The sequence below is a fragment of the Trematosphaeria pertusa genome (assembly GCF_010094035.1).
Source record: "Trematosphaeria pertusa strain CBS 122368 unplaced genomic scaffold BU26scaffold_12, whole genome shotgun sequence".
NCBI classification, from domain to species: domain Eukaryota; kingdom Fungi; phylum Ascomycota; class Dothideomycetes; order Pleosporales; family Trematosphaeriaceae; genus Trematosphaeria; species Trematosphaeria pertusa.
The window spans coordinates 1,247,171-1,262,194 of NW_022987223.1; the positions used below are offsets into that span (position 1 = coordinate 1,247,171).

The 15,024-nt window shown below is 55.9% G+C and overlaps 9 protein-coding genes across 9 annotated transcripts; 6 read left to right on the forward strand and 3 right to left on the reverse strand.

The window, feature by feature from the left end:
• Nucleotides 1-479: 479 nt before the first annotated feature.
• BU26DRAFT_522131 (uncharacterized protein) lies at nucleotides 480-819 on the reverse strand (the record flags this gene model as incomplete). The annotated part of the gene is made up of 1 exon (XM_033829706.1): nucleotides 480-819. A coding segment is annotated over exon 1 (173 nt), but the record flags the coding sequence as incomplete, so codon positions are not given.
• A 944-nt stretch (nucleotides 820-1,763) lies between these two features.
• On the forward strand, nucleotides 1,764-2,847 carry BU26DRAFT_522132 (uncharacterized protein). The gene has a single exon (XM_033829707.1). It carries the CDS (start codon nucleotides 1,899-1,901, stop codon nucleotides 2,559-2,561), a length of 663 nt encoding a protein of 220 aa, XP_033680750.1. The 5' UTR covers nucleotides 1,764-1,898; the 3' UTR covers nucleotides 2,562-2,847.
• Nucleotides 2,741-4,039, reverse strand: BU26DRAFT_74726 (uncharacterized protein). Its single transcript, XM_033836302.1, has one exon. The coding sequence runs from the start codon at nucleotides 3,670-3,672 to the stop codon at nucleotides 2,920-2,922; it is 753 nt and encodes a 250-aa protein (XP_033680751.1). The 5' UTR covers nucleotides 3,673-4,039; the 3' UTR covers nucleotides 2,741-2,919.
• On the forward strand, nucleotides 4,040-5,567 carry BU26DRAFT_75133 (uncharacterized protein). Its single transcript, XM_033836303.1, has 3 exons — nucleotides 4,040-5,051; nucleotides 5,103-5,144; nucleotides 5,194-5,567. Exons 1-3 carry the CDS (start codon nucleotides 4,407-4,409, stop codon nucleotides 5,476-5,478), a joined length of 972 nt encoding a protein of 323 aa, XP_033680752.1. The 5' UTR covers nucleotides 4,040-4,406; the 3' UTR covers nucleotides 5,479-5,567.
• On the forward strand, nucleotides 5,568-6,744 carry BU26DRAFT_75171 (uncharacterized protein). The gene is made up of 5 exons (XM_033836304.1): nucleotides 5,568-5,668; nucleotides 5,746-5,997; nucleotides 6,059-6,115; nucleotides 6,166-6,430; nucleotides 6,493-6,744. Exons 1-4 carry the CDS (start codon nucleotides 5,657-5,659, stop codon nucleotides 6,361-6,363), a joined length of 519 nt encoding a protein of 172 aa, XP_033680753.1. The 5' UTR covers nucleotides 5,568-5,656; the 3' UTR covers nucleotides 6,364-6,430; nucleotides 6,493-6,744.
• BU26DRAFT_522135 (uncharacterized protein) lies at nucleotides 6,392-6,994 on the forward strand. The gene is made up of 4 exons (XM_033829708.1): nucleotides 6,392-6,430; nucleotides 6,493-6,651; nucleotides 6,710-6,760; nucleotides 6,823-6,994. Exons 1-4 carry the CDS (start codon nucleotides 6,422-6,424, stop codon nucleotides 6,859-6,861), a joined length of 258 nt encoding a protein of 85 aa, XP_033680754.1. The 5' UTR covers nucleotides 6,392-6,421; the 3' UTR covers nucleotides 6,862-6,994.
• Nucleotides 6,944-7,656, forward strand: BU26DRAFT_522137 (uncharacterized protein). Its single transcript, XM_033829709.1, has one exon. The coding sequence runs from the start codon at nucleotides 7,125-7,127 to the stop codon at nucleotides 7,374-7,376; it is 252 nt and encodes an 83-aa protein (XP_033680755.1). The 5' UTR covers nucleotides 6,944-7,124; the 3' UTR covers nucleotides 7,377-7,656.
• A 248-nt stretch (nucleotides 7,657-7,904) lies between these two features.
• BU26DRAFT_542432 (uncharacterized protein) lies at nucleotides 7,905-9,561 on the reverse strand (the record flags this gene model as incomplete). The annotated part of the gene is made up of 3 exons (XM_033831642.1): nucleotides 9,049-9,561; nucleotides 8,873-9,001; nucleotides 7,905-8,839 (listed from the first exon to the last, which is right to left on the reverse strand). The coding sequence occupies exons 1-3, from the start codon at nucleotides 9,251-9,253 to the stop codon at nucleotides 7,905-7,907; spliced, it is 1,269 nt and encodes a 422-aa protein (XP_033680756.1). The 5' UTR covers nucleotides 9,254-9,561.
• Nucleotides 9,562-10,424: 863 nt separating this feature from the next.
• Nucleotides 10,425-14,888, forward strand: BU26DRAFT_568301 (uncharacterized protein; the record flags this gene model as incomplete). The annotated part of the gene is made up of 4 exons (XM_033833759.1): nucleotides 10,425-11,373; nucleotides 11,437-12,918; nucleotides 12,967-13,870; nucleotides 13,922-14,888. 4 exons carry the CDS (start codon nucleotides 10,425-10,427, stop codon nucleotides 14,886-14,888), a joined length of 4,302 nt encoding a protein of 1,433 aa, XP_033680757.1.
• Nucleotides 14,889-15,024: the final 136 nt, after the last annotated feature.

Here is a 15,024-nt window from a genome sequence, read left to right on the forward strand (position 1 = left end):
TTGCAGCGGCCGTGATAGCATTCCTACTATTATCGCAGAGGGAACTAAAAGGACCTTTTGTGCAAACCACGATCTGACGCTCGCATCAGCCCAGCACTGCGTTGGCATAAGCTCTTTCTTCCCATTGGCGTCTTCGCTGTAGTGCTCGTGATTCGGCCTCGCCCCCGTCGTTTCGGTCAAAGGTCACCCTATCCAGGAATTGAGAGTATCAGGTTGCCGTTGTGCCACCATCGCTTGCATTCGAGGATTTTTCACCGGTCCTTCCGGCGATCATCCCACGTCGTGCCAGCCACGCATTCGCGTTTGCTTCTTTTTTGATGCCGAGGATGGCGGTACTGAGATATATCCTACCACATAACGTTCAGCGTGATACAAGTCCCACGGTCTAGCTTAATCGAGCATAACGCTGCACTAGTGTACCGGACTCGGCCTCCTGAGCCATTCTAAACTTCCTTTCTTCTTCACCATTTCCTACGGCTACTGGACCCTTTTCATCCCTTAGACTTTCCGTAATCCTACCGCTGTCTTCTCGCAATTCTCGTTAGCTATAGGCCCAGCGCATTGCGTACCTGGGCTGCCAACGTATGGGGCCCGTCGCTGCAGGCACCTTGATATATTGCGTCACTCAATCACTATCATTAACCAGAGCGGAATCTCGCCTCTCCTCCAGACCTTTGAACTTGCATATCGGTAGCCGACAAGTATGTGAAACCTCGACAGTCTCCGTAGCAGACACAATTGGTCAAAGATGCCTCTGTGTAACTCGGATATGGTAGTAGCTTCGAGGGCTGCGATCATTCCAGCTCGCCTCAGATTATCACGCAGGCGACCGCTGACGGCGCGCTAGGACGAGCGTTAAATCCCACCGACCGTCGCGGCTATGACGCCCCTCCGATCGACCATCCTGGTCTCACGTCCTTTTCGTATAGGATGGCTAAAGGGTCCGACCGCGCCAAGCTTTCAGTGACACCGCTACTGCGAACACTATCGGGCAAAGGGCGCTTGTTTCCCAAAGCTGAGGTGGAGTGAACAGCTCAGTCACGCGAACTGCGTCATATAGCGTTCGAAAGGGGTCGATGACGGTAGGATCCTTGCTCAGGTACGATATCGCGGAAACGTGACAGCGCGATATTCTTTGGATGTTCTAGTTTTATTGGGAGTTGCTTTGTAAAACTTGCCCCCTTCCGTAAACGTACCCGCCTCTCCGCTTGGATAGGGGTTTCTGCACCGGCATTTGACTAACCTTTTGTCCTTGCTACGCTATCTTTCAATTGCCCGAGTCTCTACAGTACTCCTAGTCCCTTCTCCTTTTGAACCACATCCCCTGCACGCATCCTCTCCGTCGTATAGTATAACTATTGTAACCGCTCGACCAGAACTCCATCGCGATGACAACATTCCTTTGAACGGCTATCATCACCTCAGCCCGTACAACCCCCAGCGATGACTGCAGCGCATTGAGGCTCATCCAGATCTCCTGCAATCGACGATGGAGCGACGGGGACGCTGCCCGAAACAGGCTAGCTCGCCCCGCGAGTTGGACCCTGGATTGGACGATCCGACGTCACCGCCAAGACATGGCATCATACCTCCCAGCCAGTAGGCTTCAAATAGTCTACAAGCACATGCTAACTTAATCGCGGCAGCTCACTACGGATTTCTCCTGTATACGAGTCTTTCATTGTTCGAATCCACTTTCGACACTGCGGAACTCTTAGAAGGTACGCTCGCTAATGCACACGCCCCTTCTAACCATCAGAAAGCAGGCATTCGCACCTCCACAAACAGACACTCGCATCCATCAGGTTCAATCCTAGCCGCATACCCTTCCTTCGTAAATCTCGATCCTCCCCAACAAATTCGATTCTCCACATCACCGCATCACGCCACCTCACACCATGGGCGAGGCGCAACCGACGCTCCTCCCGCCGAGCTGGGGCACTTTAACCCCCGCGACGCCCTCGGGCCTCACACCTAACACGCGCTCAGAAGCCGAAGCCGCCCTCACGCATAACATCACTACACAAACCGACTCAGCGGCTCCTACTACACCACTACCAGCGTCACACACAAACATGTATCCAGGCATGGGCGCTGGAGGCGGCAACACGATGGACGGCGAAGCCGACGACCGAGCCACCGAGGCGCAGAAGGCATATCGACGACCGCCGGGCCTGGTTCGAACAAGTTCAGCGAACTATGCGCACGCGCTGCAGCAGGCACGTAAACAATCCTCGGCTTCCTCAGAGCTCGATCCGGATACTCAGGCGCACGACGAGAACATTACCGGCACCATGACAGCTTCGCCAGCCTCCACGGCTCTACCCTTCCCATTGCCGGGCCAGGGAGTAGTTCCACTGCATACGGGCGTCGGTAGTGGGCAGACTGAGGTGGTCAAGAAGGCCAAGCCGAGCGGATTGAGCTTGGGTCAGTTGATGAGGCAACAGAGTTTCAGCGAGCAGGACATGAAGCATCTTCTTCAAGGTAGACTGATGAGCCCAGTCAAGGGAGATGCGGGGTATGACTCTGGTACCGAAGAACGGACTGTGGGCCCATCCTGAGGACGCACATGGCGCAGGTTAAGCCATCACACATTGCAGAAAGTACATACTGCAGGCTGCATGCATACGACGTGACGGGCAGGAAATTGCCAGGCTGGCATTAATGTATCACGAAACAACAATACATAGGCGTTTGAATGGGTGGGCACTGGGCTCAATACGTCACTCGGTCAATCATGAATCAGGTCAAAAGCGGCCTTATGGGAGGTTCATTTAGAGAACAAAGCAAATCAAGACTCGTTATGGTCCCAAGCGCTTCACATCTGCCCAACCTAATTTACGAGCATTTCATATAAATCTCGCATTGCTGTTGTTCCCGGATACCGTGCTTTGTGAACAGGATATACACGGTTCGACATTACTCCGTCTCTTCATCATCCACCTTAACCTTCTTATTGCAACTGTCCATCGTAGCCCCAAAACCAAGCACACAATCGGACGGACAATCTTCCGTCACCACATTACACGTCTTGAACTTGCACACATTGACACACCCAAGTGGATTCTTAACCGGACACTCATCCATACACTGCTCAAAATACCGGACGCAAGGAGCGCAGTCGTCGTTAGGCGTATCGGTTGGTTCTAGCGCCTGAGCCGAAGTCGACGACGTTGGCGTAGAAAGAGCCCTAGCTTCCACGAACTGGGGCGTCGGCGGCGCGCCTACAACATCGCAATGATTCAGCCTCCCACACACGGTATCTCCACGGCATTCGGCGGGCCCTTCAAAGCACATGATTCCCTGGCAGCCCAGGCGGCAGTACCGGTCCTCGTGCGTGCACTCGCAGGTGCAGTTCGCTTGCCAATCGTCGCAGATGGTGCAGTCTGGCTCGGCGTAGTCATGGGGGGTGGAAGAGAAGCAGTATCGACGGGAGCAGGCTTTGTGGCAGTGAGCTGGGCCGTTGAGACATGTTTCTTTGTTGCAACGGGATTGGCAGGCGGTGTCCATTGGGCCGCATGTGTTGAGACACTGGTCGAAGAAGTGGGCGCAGTCGTTACAGTTTGCGGATTCTAGTTCTCCGGCGGTCAAGATGTTGATGTTGGGGTGTGGGAAGGCGGCGGCGAATGCCGCGAGGACTGTGACGACGGGTAGTAGCTGGAGGAGCTGCATGAGTGAATGATCGCAGGCGGTGTCGCTTTGGATTATTCTGAGGCAGAAGACGGAGTATGTAGTTCTCCAGTGGAGAGAGGGCGGCGGGACGAAGTCGAGATGAAGGTTAAATATATGAAGTGGGGTGAGTGCGCGCGCTCCAAAGTTGGACAGTGAGCAACCGTTCCACGTGGCCCTAGCCCGACGACTTGTTTTCGAAATGAAGCATTCGTGGTGGAAAGGCGAGTAAACATGAGGTGACAACAAGCTTTTGTGCGATAGTGGCCGACGTCGAGATGTCCGCGTTCTCTGATGTCACCTTTCTTCCGCTTTTCCCGCAGATTAATGAAGGCGCGGAAATAGAGCGAGGATGCCTGCCATGCAGCACTCGGCTTGCGATTCGACGACGCTGCGCCTGGTAGGTACCTAGGCAATGTTTGTGAGCGACAAAAGGGGAGATTAGTCATGTGCTAAGGGATGATGGGCGTCGGGGCTTGGCGGGTGGACCGCGACCGCGCGACTGCCCTCACAGACCCCGTGCGAAGTGCTCCCGAGGCCCCTCTCGTTGGCATGCCGGTGATACACCGCTTGGTCTGCCCTCAATCCCCCGCACCTCGCCGTTTGCGAGGCCTCTTCACTCTCCTCGACCCCCTCCCTCATCACCCGATCTACATACTTCAACCCACTCTCCTTGCTTCTCTCCTTCCACCCCAGTCATACAAACCCAATCTCAACCCCGAAACTCCAGCTTCAACATGAAGCTCAACTTCCTCGCCGTGCTCGCGGCCTTGCCGGTCGCGCTTGCTGCCATTGCTTTCCCAGTCGACGACCCAGCACAAGGTAAGGACTTCACCACCGAGCGCAAGTGCGCGAGCGGTGAGCGGCGCTGCCACCGCTGGGCCGTCGAGATGTGCTTAGGCGGGAGTTGGAAGAGGCTGCAAACTTGCCCGTGGCCGATGACCTGCGAGTACCGAACGCCTCGCCGTGGAGGCGCCGCGCAGCCGACGTGTATAGGCACGCTGCATGCCCTAGGAGACGTTGACGCCGACACGGATGCGTCGGATCATGATCTTCTTGTGGTCGCAGCTAACTCTCCTGTGCCAGACCTCGAGACGCGCCAGTCCTTCTCGCCGCCCTCGCCTTGCCATTATGGCGACATGGCTTGCAGCAAGGACCTCTACTCGGTCATGGTGTGCGACAAAAACGATAAGTGGCAGGTCCAACTCAAGTGTCCGAAGCCTGGGTGCTGTGCCACGTATCCCAATGGGATGCCATACTGCGAGTGTGGGCCGGGCATGCCGCCGCCGGGCGCCGAGCATGCTGCCGAGGTCGAGAAGCGTGAGGATTCTTCTGACCAGGTGTGTCCGCATAGCTGCTACATGGACTGGTGGGGCTGCAAAGTGAGTCTCTGGACATATGATCGACTGTACATGGCTTACCGAAGCAATTAGGGTTCACCCGCCCATTGCAAGAACCCGTGCGGGCGCCTTGAGGTATGTTCCACTCACCAGTAGTCAAGGCAGTTGAAGTTGATATACGTAGTGCTCGCACACGTGCCACTTCTGTCCTCATGGCCGCCACTTGCCCGAGCGAGAAGAAGAAGAAGTTGTCCCCATGGAGCCCCAGCTTGAGGCGCTGTCTGAGCGTGATGACGCTCGCATTATCCCGCCCCCGCCCAACAATTGCCCCCGCTGCCAGGAGAGGGTCCAAAACTGCATTCTCGTTAGTTCTCCCCCTTCCAAGCGCAAAGCCGTACCAACTCGACTCACACATACAGTTGGGGAACCCGAAATACTACTGCGCGACGATCTGCCGCATCAACACTGAAGTAAGTTCCCTCATCTCCCACTCACTCCAAGTTCTAAAATAACTCAAATGCTCGCAGTGCTCCCGATGCGATTACTGCAAGAGCGCCGCCGCCGATGTGGAGCATTCCGCTGTCTCCAAGCGCAATGAAGATACCCCGCCGCCTTGGGCCTGCAACACCTGCGAATTAAACTACGAGATGTGCCGCCAGGTACAGACCCCGGTCCAAGCTGACCTCCTCTTCTCTCGCACAGTATCAACAACCCGAGCTTCGCTAACGCGCTACAGTACAATGGCAAACGCCCGGACGCTGAATGCCGAGAGGAGATTTGCAACCCGGAGACTTCCCCTTTAACATATAGTTGCGGCCATTGCCAACGATGCGGTGGATATGTTGCCCCCGAACTAGAAATGGAAACTCCTCCTCAGCAACGCGATTTCGAGCGTGCCCCCGCCGTCAAGCGCGAGGAAGTTCCAGAGCTCGCGCAGGAGCAAGGCCAATGTGCATCGGACTGCTTTGGGAAGTACATGATGTGCCGTGTAAGCATCACAACTCGTCGGCACAGAAGCTGGCGCCAGCGGTAAGCTAACGTAGTGTTAGACACCGCCCTTGGCAAATTGGGGCAAGTGCAAGAGCCGGTACTGCCGCTTGGATAAGGTCAGTGGTCTTGAGCGCATTGGTGGACGCAGGACTGACACTCGATATAGTGCCACGAGTGCCGGTTTTGCCACGAAGATATTGCAAAGCGCGAGGATGTCTCTGGGTCTGAGCCCGCAGTCAAGCGCGTGGAAGCTCCAGAGCTCGCGCAGGAGCAAGGCGTGTGTGCGTGTTTCGGCCCGTTCATGAACTGCGTCCGCGTACGTGCACCTTCCCACCTTCATATAAGCCGTAATATCCCTCGCTAACCAGTCGATCTAGAACGCGGCTAAGAGCCCCGCGTGGTGCAGGAGCCATTTCTGCGGCATGGCTAAGGTCAGTCTACTTAACCAGATGGATAGATGAGGAATCTAGACGAACGAACTGACCTCGGATAGTGCCACAATTGCGATTTTTGCCCCAATAATGCTGCGAAGCGCGATGAGCTGTCTGAGCCTGCGGCAGTGGTCGCCGAGGACGAGGAAGCCCCAGAGCTCGCGGATGTGGAAGGCCAGTGTGCAAAGGGCTGCTTTACGTCGTATATGGCGTGCATGAGGGTGCGTATACTGTCCTCCCCAATAGGAGTGGAACAGATCCAAACTAACACAACTTCAGCGCCCGGACGGAAACATTAAGGTCTGTAGGGGCGCCATGTGTCGCTCTCAGGTAAGGTTCCCAAATCTTTCGGACCGACAACGAAGAGAATACAGACTGACCTGCATGTGCAGTGCCTCAAGTGCAGCTTCTGCAAGCACCCGGATGCTTAACGGCTCCCTACTAAATTGAAACGGCCTTGCTGGAAGGTTTCCATCGGTTCTGCGTCGGTAGCGGGACGGATGAGTGAGTGAATGAATGAATGGGATAGATCTATACGGCTGTCATAAGCACCCTGATAGTTCCGCCCTCGGGCATCGGGGTCTCGAAGACGAATCCAGATCAAAGTGATAGGTATCCCCTTCACTTACATGCCTCTTGCTTGATGTGCCGTGCTTTCACTCGACGATAATGCGCTTGTTCCTTGCGCCAAGGGATGTCTCTCTTACGCGTTTGCTCTTCCTCACATGCAAACACGCGACTACCTCAACTCGCAGCCCTGAAGATCACAACCCCCCTTTCCCTTCCACTAGCCGCCATCCTCGCTCTCGAATTGGGAACCTACATTGCCACACCCTCCATCCCACCCACGCCGACGTCAGGCTCCAAATGCCCACGGCGATGCGAAAACGAGTACGAATACTGCATGAGGGTAAATAAGTCCACCCGCAAAGATGCTTTATTGTGATGAAAAGCCGAACGGGTGGGCAGGCGAACAAAAAAGCAGCGAATACGGAGCGCGGTCGCAGGCTATTACAGCATGCAAAATGGTCGCCTGTGCGGTGTGAGATAGTGTAAGTAGCGCATCATTTTGCGCAAAGGATAAAAGGAGTGGAAAGAAGACAGGCTGACGGGAAGACAGTGTCCGGAGTGTGGGTGGTGTGGGCGGGAATATAAATCTGTAAGTTGATGTGCACGAATTTTGAATTAGCTTGAGCTCTACGAATGCGGATCGTGGTTGGACTCACCCTACGAGGCGCGATTCGTCGTGATAGATTGACTGTGGTCGTGTTCAAGCGCTCGGCGGACGAGCGTATTGCACCTCAGAACATGACATGCAGTATTCCCGTAGCGGTGGAACTCGAACTGCCTCTTGCGCGCGATGGCTCTGTATTCTTCTACCTGCTCGTTCTTCCCAACAACATTGTCTACATGAGCCTTGGCTCCCCAAAGCCCTAGGTATGCGAACTCATAACTTTTTATTTATCCCACCTTTCTAGAATGATAAAACGCCCATTATCTTTCTGAGAAAGTCGCTTAGTGGCCTTGAATTCATATACCGCGTAGCGAAGTCTCCATTCCTGCCGAGCCATAACGCGTATACGCCCACAGCGATGGCAAGACCAAAGGTTCCGTGGCGTCGGTAGTACCATAGTCTGCGTCTAATGTATTTGGCGTTCGTAGCAGCTTTCTTGAATGCCTGCTGTCTCCGTACTTCCTTCTCTTGCTGCTGGAGTAGTCTCTCTCCCTCTTCTAACGACATGTTGTTCAACTCCAGGGGCGTCGAGGGTGTTTTCAGGACGCTTGATGACGATATCCTCCACCACGCCCAACTCCCTAACGAGTCAGGGGGCAGCCGCTCGTGGAGCTCGAGGGCACGCGCGATGTGGAATTCGACGTCGAAAGGCTGCGGTAGCTTGCCTAGCACCACGTGCATTATGTCAACGTCCTCCTTTTCAATTTCCAGCATCTCTTCCCTCCGCGAAAGGACGACGGCGGCGAAAAAGTATATGGGCATTACAGTATTGCGGGCCAAGAAGAAATCAAACAGCCTTGCGATATCACCATAATCCTGTATATTGTGGGCGAACATAGTAATGGTACCGGCGAGGGCGAAGGAAGGCTGGCTTTTTGGGAGGTGGTCGTACAAGACGGGATCGGCAGAATGGATGATTGGGTGGAGCAGGTGGAGGTGGGCGATGGCGGGATCGAGCGACGAGAGCATGAAATCACGGATGCGCAGCAGACTCAGGCGGGCGACTGCAGCAGGCGCGTCTTGGGGACCGAGAACCAGGAGGAAGACCTGCACGATATCGTGATAGCCCTGGAAGTAGCACAAGGCTGGGTGGCGGCGGAGGACGTCGAGGATGACAGCGGAGAGCTGTTCCTTCCGCCGGTCGAGCTGATTCTCCGATTCTGACTGGCTTAGCCCTCATGTGCAATTCCGGAGTTGCGCGTTCGTACCATTCTGGGGATAGTATACAAAGGCGCGGTTGACGTCGAGGGCAACCTGGTGCTCGTCTGCATGAGCGGGCAGCTCCGTCCATGGGGTGTCGCTGGGCGGTTCGTTGCTACATGCCAGCAGAAGAGGCCCTGAGATTGGTCAGCGGCGGGAGGAGTGTGGTGGCACGGAGACTTGCACGCTGTGCGACGCAGGCTGTCGCTCACGAGGCCGTGGGTGCTGGTCGCAAGCTCGACCAGGGCAGGCAGGTCGCGGACCCGGCAGGCGGCGCTGATGTGGGCGGACTTGTCCTTCTCGGCTGGCGAGAGCTCTGGCACGGGGGTGTCGCGGCGCGTGGGCAGGCTGGCAGAGCTCACAGAGCGCGAGGGTGCTCGGGAGGACATGGCGATGGCGATGGCGATGGCGGTGCCGGCATGTCGAGCGGCCGCGATAAGCAGCGCTCGGCTCGCTCGGGGGGAGCAGCAGGGCGTGGGCGGGCTGGGGCGAGAGCGAGGAGGGCGAGGGCGGAGCGGGACGGCGACGGTGGTGGGTGTCGTGGCATGCTGCTGGGCGGTCGTCGTGCGCTGTGGCCGGACGCGAAACACTCGCGACTTCCCTCCCAGCTGGCCGCGTACGTAACCGGCGACGCTTGGCACGCACCATCCTCAACGCCAAACCACCAAACGCCCGGCCGGGGACAAACCTTGGACGGTCGACATCTGTGTCTGCGCATGGACGGGCATCGTTCACCGTTCATCGTTGCCTCACGAGCCGACCCTGGATCCCTCCGCGAGACGTCCTTCGCCGTCCCGCTGCTGTGCCGAGAGCGCCTGCAAGTCACCCACGAAAACGCCAGCAGCCAACAGCTGCCATACAGTACCGTCCCAGCTTGCGCCGCTGCCGGCCTGTCACGCTCTCCGCCAATACCGGCAGCAGAACGGCTCCGTTGCGAGATAGAGCTGCACGATCTCAGATAGCCGCACCCTGGACCTGGTATCTAGCCAGCGATCGCGCACCTGACCGCGTGCCGCTGCCGCTGCCGGCACGCCCGCTGCCTACCGCCTCCGAGACGCCTCTGACCTCCCGCCTATATTGTCGCCCTTTAATGGCCTCAGCGGTCGGCAAGGTCATCTTGCAGCGCCTCAGATCAGGGTAACCCGGTCACTGGCTGCTAATTCGCCTACTGTCCATTCCCTCCGCCCCATAACTCCAATCATCGACATTCCTGCGGCCCATCATCCGGCTTCCCATGGCCTGCTGTACGAGCTTTCTCTCTGCGCCTGTCTCCTCTGCCCCTCTTGCTGAAGCCCTTTGCCTCACCGCAACCGTCGTCTGACAATCTGCTGTCTGCCGAGCCCTGAGGCATCAACATGTCCCATATCTGCTATCCCAGCTCTGTGCGCCGTCCATCACTCCTTCCCCCGCCGGCCTAGGCCAGTGTCACTGCGCCTTTGCGCACACTCCAGGGCTGGCTCTCCAGAATAGATTACGCCATCCGCTTCCACCCTTGCCTTTCTTCACTCCTTCCTCTTGCCTGGGTCGACGGTACACCCCCCCGTATCCGACCCCTAGGCCATGGAATACCAGGTCCAAGGCTCTGTCCTCATCGACGGCGAATGGGTCTCCAGGACTGCCGACGTCTACCGCATAATGGCTCGCAGCCAACAGCAGGAGGACATCGAGATGCAGGAGCCCGAGTTGAAGCCGCGAAATGAAGTCCCCGATCTGGGCATTCTTTCTAGGACCCTTGTGCCCAGTCCCTTCTATAAGTTCGCCTTGTCCGCGAACATACGGCACAAGGAGCTGAACGACGTTGTTCTAATCGCCGAAGACGCCGTCCACCTGAAGGAGATCTGTGACTATGGCCACCTTCGCCATGTCGCTACAAAGTCCGACTTCAACGGCCAGATTCTCGCAGCGAGAGTGTTCGGAGACCCTCGTCAAGTGCGGGTGAACACCTCAGAGCAAAGTCCGATGCTGAAACGAGGTCCGTTCCACAGAGGCAGAAGGTCCACTGCTGGAGATGAAGACATCACCTTGCCTCCGGAAGTAATCGTGCTGACTCTCACCTCGAGAACTCTCATGTTCTTATGGGCGCAACAGACTCATTCAGGGACGGTTGCGTTCCGCCAGAAGACAGTCCGTCTGCCAGCAGCGGGAACATCACGCTTCGACCGCCCTGGCACCTTCCTCGCTGTTGACCCGAGGTGTCGAGCCATAGCTGTAGCTGCCCCCGAGGGTTGCTTCATGCTTTACAAGACTAAGACGATGGACCTTTGGCGAGATGAGACCCGCGGGGCCCCTGATGAACTACCCATTGTGGATGAAGCGCTCATACCTATCCAAGGCCGCATCATGCACATGGAATTCCTCTCATCGGGTGGGGATCGCGATGACTCGCACATTGTTCTCGTGTTCGTCCTGGTACACGACGGCAAGACAAAATTGGCTTGCTATGATTGGGACTACCGGTCCAGCCTAGACGATGGCTCGGCCAGGAAAGAGCGATACTCAGTGGGCTATGGTAAGTATGCTCTCTTACGTACCCTGCTATGGTAAATTGGGGCGCAAAGGCTAATTCTCTCAGAGGACCGCGATCCAGCGCTGCTGATTCCTCTTAAACGTAGCCCCGACTTCCTTCTCGTCTATGATCAGCGTATTTCCCTCTACAAGCACGTTTTGTCCGGACCGCCAGTACCCACCCGCACGAAATTCCACCCTCATATCATTCCGCCACTGAGACCGGGCGACGGTAAAAGCACGCCACGCTGGGTGCAGTGGGATAGGGCACCCCGCAATCCCGATTTCGCCAAGGAAGCCTTCTACCTGGCACGAGAAGACGGTCGGATCGCTTACGCGGAGCGCGATCCTGCAGCTGGCATAGAGACTGTAAAGGCTGGCGACTGGCCCTATCCGATTGATACCGCATTTGCATGTCTCAATGTCAACAATAGAGAATTTGCGCAATCTTATCCCGACCTTCTTATAGCGGGTGGCGCCGGGAGCGATGGTCATTTGTGTAAGGTCGGGGCATGGCCAACTGAATACTCGTTCACTTTGCAATGGCCTGAGCATAACACCTTCGCCTTCCTCGAATCAATACCGAACTGGGCGCCTCTTTCAGATATGTCAGTTACGCGACTCCCTGGCCTACACATTCCCTACGAAAGAGATAGAGCCGCGATATTCGTCGCAAATGGAAAAGCTCCTCACGGAGAAATATCAGAGCTGCGGCGAGGCATCAAGGCCATTGTGGATGACTCATTCCCCGGAATGGAAGGCTGCACGGGCGTGTGGATAGTTGACTGGGGTAGTCAGACATTTGAAGATGGTGGCCAGGAGGCGACACGGCAATACGCAACCTTTATCGTCACACTTCCGCCTGAGAGCCTTCTGATCCGTGTGTCTCGACTGCTGGGTGGAGGAGGCAGCAGTCAGAGCCACGTTTGGAGCGCATGGGACAATGGCGCTTGGGAGAAGATTCAGATACCTGACGGCCACGAGCCAGTCGAGGATGGCATCATACGGGATGATGAAACGATCTCGGCATGCTCCTGGACAGATCATTATGCAGTCCAGATAACGCGCAACGAGGCCAGAGTTCTCCACCGCCCCAGACTGGATGGAGTCGATTTCATGTCTTTTCCAAGTCCCCTCCTACGGGCCGTCACCAGATCGGGCTTCCCCTTTGTCGCAGTCGCTTTTCGTGAAGGAGACAGAACGATGCTTGAGCTCGCCCGGATCCTGGACAACGGAACATTTGGGAAGAAGGCAGGAGAGAGCATCCGGCATGAACTTCCCTGCGACCCGACATGCTTGGAGTTACTGAACCTGGACGGTTTGCCGCATGTCTTTGTGGGAACTATTGACTGTAGGATCCGTCTTTTCAAAATTCTGGAGACCGGCTCGCTGGTCTTAGCGTACGATACCTTGCTAGAACGAAATCCCAGCGGATCGCAAATGGTATGCGAGAGTGCAGCTCTGCTCACATCGAGGGATCGACGAGTGCTTGTTTGTGGGACACGAAACGGTTTCCTGCTCAGCACGGTCATCCATGCAACGGATTCGCGTAGGTCATGGCTGGTCTAAATCGAAGGAAATGACTAACACTCTTAAGGCTATAACACGCTGTCGACCCATCTCATCAGGATGGGTACAACAGCTGCTCGGCTGACCACTAGCACTACGGACTCTTCGACCGCGTTCGTCGCATGTGGTTCGGACTTTTGTCGAATTCGCTGCTCAGCAAGCAATGCAAGGCCCATAGACGTCGATTCAGTATGGTTTATAGACCGTCAGAAGCCTGCGTATACGCAGAACTCAATTACTGCGATAGACCAACTACCCCTCATTCCCGGACCTGCATACCGTGGGAGAGATATTGGAGGTTTCATATTTGCGGCCTCGGGCGACCAAATGGTATTTGCGCAGCTAGACTACAACATGAGCCACGACATGCCGCCATTGGATCCTGAGGAGAGCAAAACTATCCCACGCAAGCTAGTCACGGCAGCGACACCGACTAAGCTTATGTACCTCGAAGGGACATTGCGTGAGATGGTCGTCGCCACTGTGGAGACGAAGGAGGAACGAGCGCCACCCGATGGTTACCGCGTTATGCACTCGTCCATAAAGGTCCGCAGCCCGTTTGACGATCTTTCCGGGGAGGAACCGAAAGTCAAACAAGAAGATTTAGAAGCCTCAAAAAGCGGGCTAGTTGTGAGAGAGCTTCCGCTGAAGCATTATGAACGAGTACACTCCTTTGTTGAGTGGACATATACTGATGAACGACAAAAGAAACACCACTTCATCATCGTGGGCACCGGCATTGCGCAGGGTCTTGGAAAAGAGAAAGGACGCAGACTCTTCTTGCGGACGGGAAAGTGTGGCGTCAAATTGCAACACGAAAAGGTGTTCGAACATGCCGCCGTACGTTGCATAGCCATCTACGATAATACGTCGATTGTCCAAATCCACGGCAGCACTCTGGCGATGTACGAATATGAGCCCACAACCGGAAAGTAAGCTGTTTCGCATATCCCACGTCTGAAAGCCACACTAATCAAATGCAGGTGGACGCAACGAGGCTCAAAGGAATTGCCGTCCGCCGGTGTCCATTTGACCGTATCCCATCGGTACGTCTACGTATCAACAACTCATGATTCTCACATCTGTTACGAGGTGGTCATTCATGACCCCCAAGGGGAACGAATGGTGGAATTCATACAGATATTTACGGATGTCCGTCAACGCTCCTCTGCGCACCATCTAGTTCTGGACGTGCAGAGTCCGAGCGTGCCATATGCTAGTACCGATCGGCTCGTCCTCCTCACCGACAAGAAATGTTCAGTGACAGGTCTCCTCCACTCACCAGATCGCACCAATAAATCCACCACCGAGACGCTCTTCGAGGCCTGCCTGCCGCGGTCCGTGATTCGTATTCATCGCGGCGACATACGGCCGCCCTGGCGGCGCCCCTGCAAATCACATACCGAACCTTTCCAAGGCATCCCCGGCGTATTAGTCGACGACCTCCTTGGTGCCTGCTCCGACGGCACCATCTACAGCTTTAGCATCCTGACCTCCGATGCTCGATGCCTCCTTCGCCTCATACAAAATATCATCGAGGCGAAACAGAAGCGCGATCCCAGGCTCCAATACAGCATTGTCAAGCAGCGCAGCAGCGATATCTTCAACCTCCTGCTAAATGGCGCGGAGGGCTCCCAAGATGGCAAAATCAAAGCGAGGGATGTTGATCCAGAGGAGATGAAGAGGGGCGAGGCTGCGCTGAGGTTCAAGCATATTGATGGCGATCTGCTGACACGATTCCTTGAAGAGGACGGCAATGTAGAGGAATTAGTGTGTGACGACACGGAGGGCGTTAAGAAGCTGGCCCTCTCCTTGGCGGCACGGGTCTCAGGGACTCTTTTCCGCCCAGAGGTAGCTGAGATCTCCGGCGAAGAACTTGAAGGGGATTGGGATGGTGTGTGGACTTGGGTAAAGACGTGGCTGGGTGAGGTGCTTATGCCGCTGCTCTGAGGGTTCCCGCAGAGCATCGCGGGTTTATGGTGAGTTCGGTTGGACTGGGCTTGGGGGAGCAGGAGGGGCCCTCTGAAGGGTTTGCAGGATTGGTGCGGAGTTGTATTTCGGTTCTCTAATAATGAGGTAGTTTGCA

Bases quoted from the DNA above. Each gene is read 5' to 3' on its own strand.
- BU26DRAFT_522132 (XM_033829707.1), top strand. From the start codon at position 1,899: ATGGGCGAGGCGCAACCGACGCTCCTCCCGCCGAGCTGGGGCACTTTA.
- BU26DRAFT_74726 (XM_033836302.1), bottom strand. From the start codon at position 3,672: ATGCAGCTCCTCCAGCTACTACCCGTCGTCACAGTCCTCGCGGCATTC.
- BU26DRAFT_75133 (XM_033836303.1), top strand. From the start codon at position 4,407: ATGAAGCTCAACTTCCTCGCCGTGCTCGCGGCCTTGCCGGTCGCGCTT. The intron at 5,052-5,102 runs GTGAGTCTCTGG...CGAAGCAATTAG, and splicing joins TGGACTGGTGGGGCTGCAAA to GGTTCACCCGCCCATTGCAA. The intron at 5,145-5,193 runs GTATGTTCCACT...TGATATACGTAG, and splicing joins ACCCGTGCGGGCGCCTTGAG to TGCTCGCACACGTGCCACTT.
- BU26DRAFT_75171 (XM_033836304.1), top strand. The intron at 5,998-6,058 runs GTAAGCATCACA...ACGTAGTGTTAG, and splicing joins GGAAGTACATGATGTGCCGT to ACACCGCCCTTGGCAAATTG. The intron at 6,116-6,165 runs GTCAGTGGTCTT...CACTCGATATAG, and splicing joins GGTACTGCCGCTTGGATAAG to TGCCACGAGTGCCGGTTTTG.
- BU26DRAFT_522135 (XM_033829708.1), top strand. The intron at 6,652-6,709 runs GTGCGTATACTG...ACACAACTTCAG, and splicing joins CGTATATGGCGTGCATGAGG to CGCCCGGACGGAAACATTAA. The intron at 6,761-6,822 runs GTAAGGTTCCCA...CTGCATGTGCAG, and splicing joins GCGCCATGTGTCGCTCTCAG to TGCCTCAAGTGCAGCTTCTG.
- BU26DRAFT_522137 (XM_033829709.1), top strand. From the start codon at position 7,125: ATGTCTCTCTTACGCGTTTGCTCTTCCTCACATGCAAACACGCGACTA.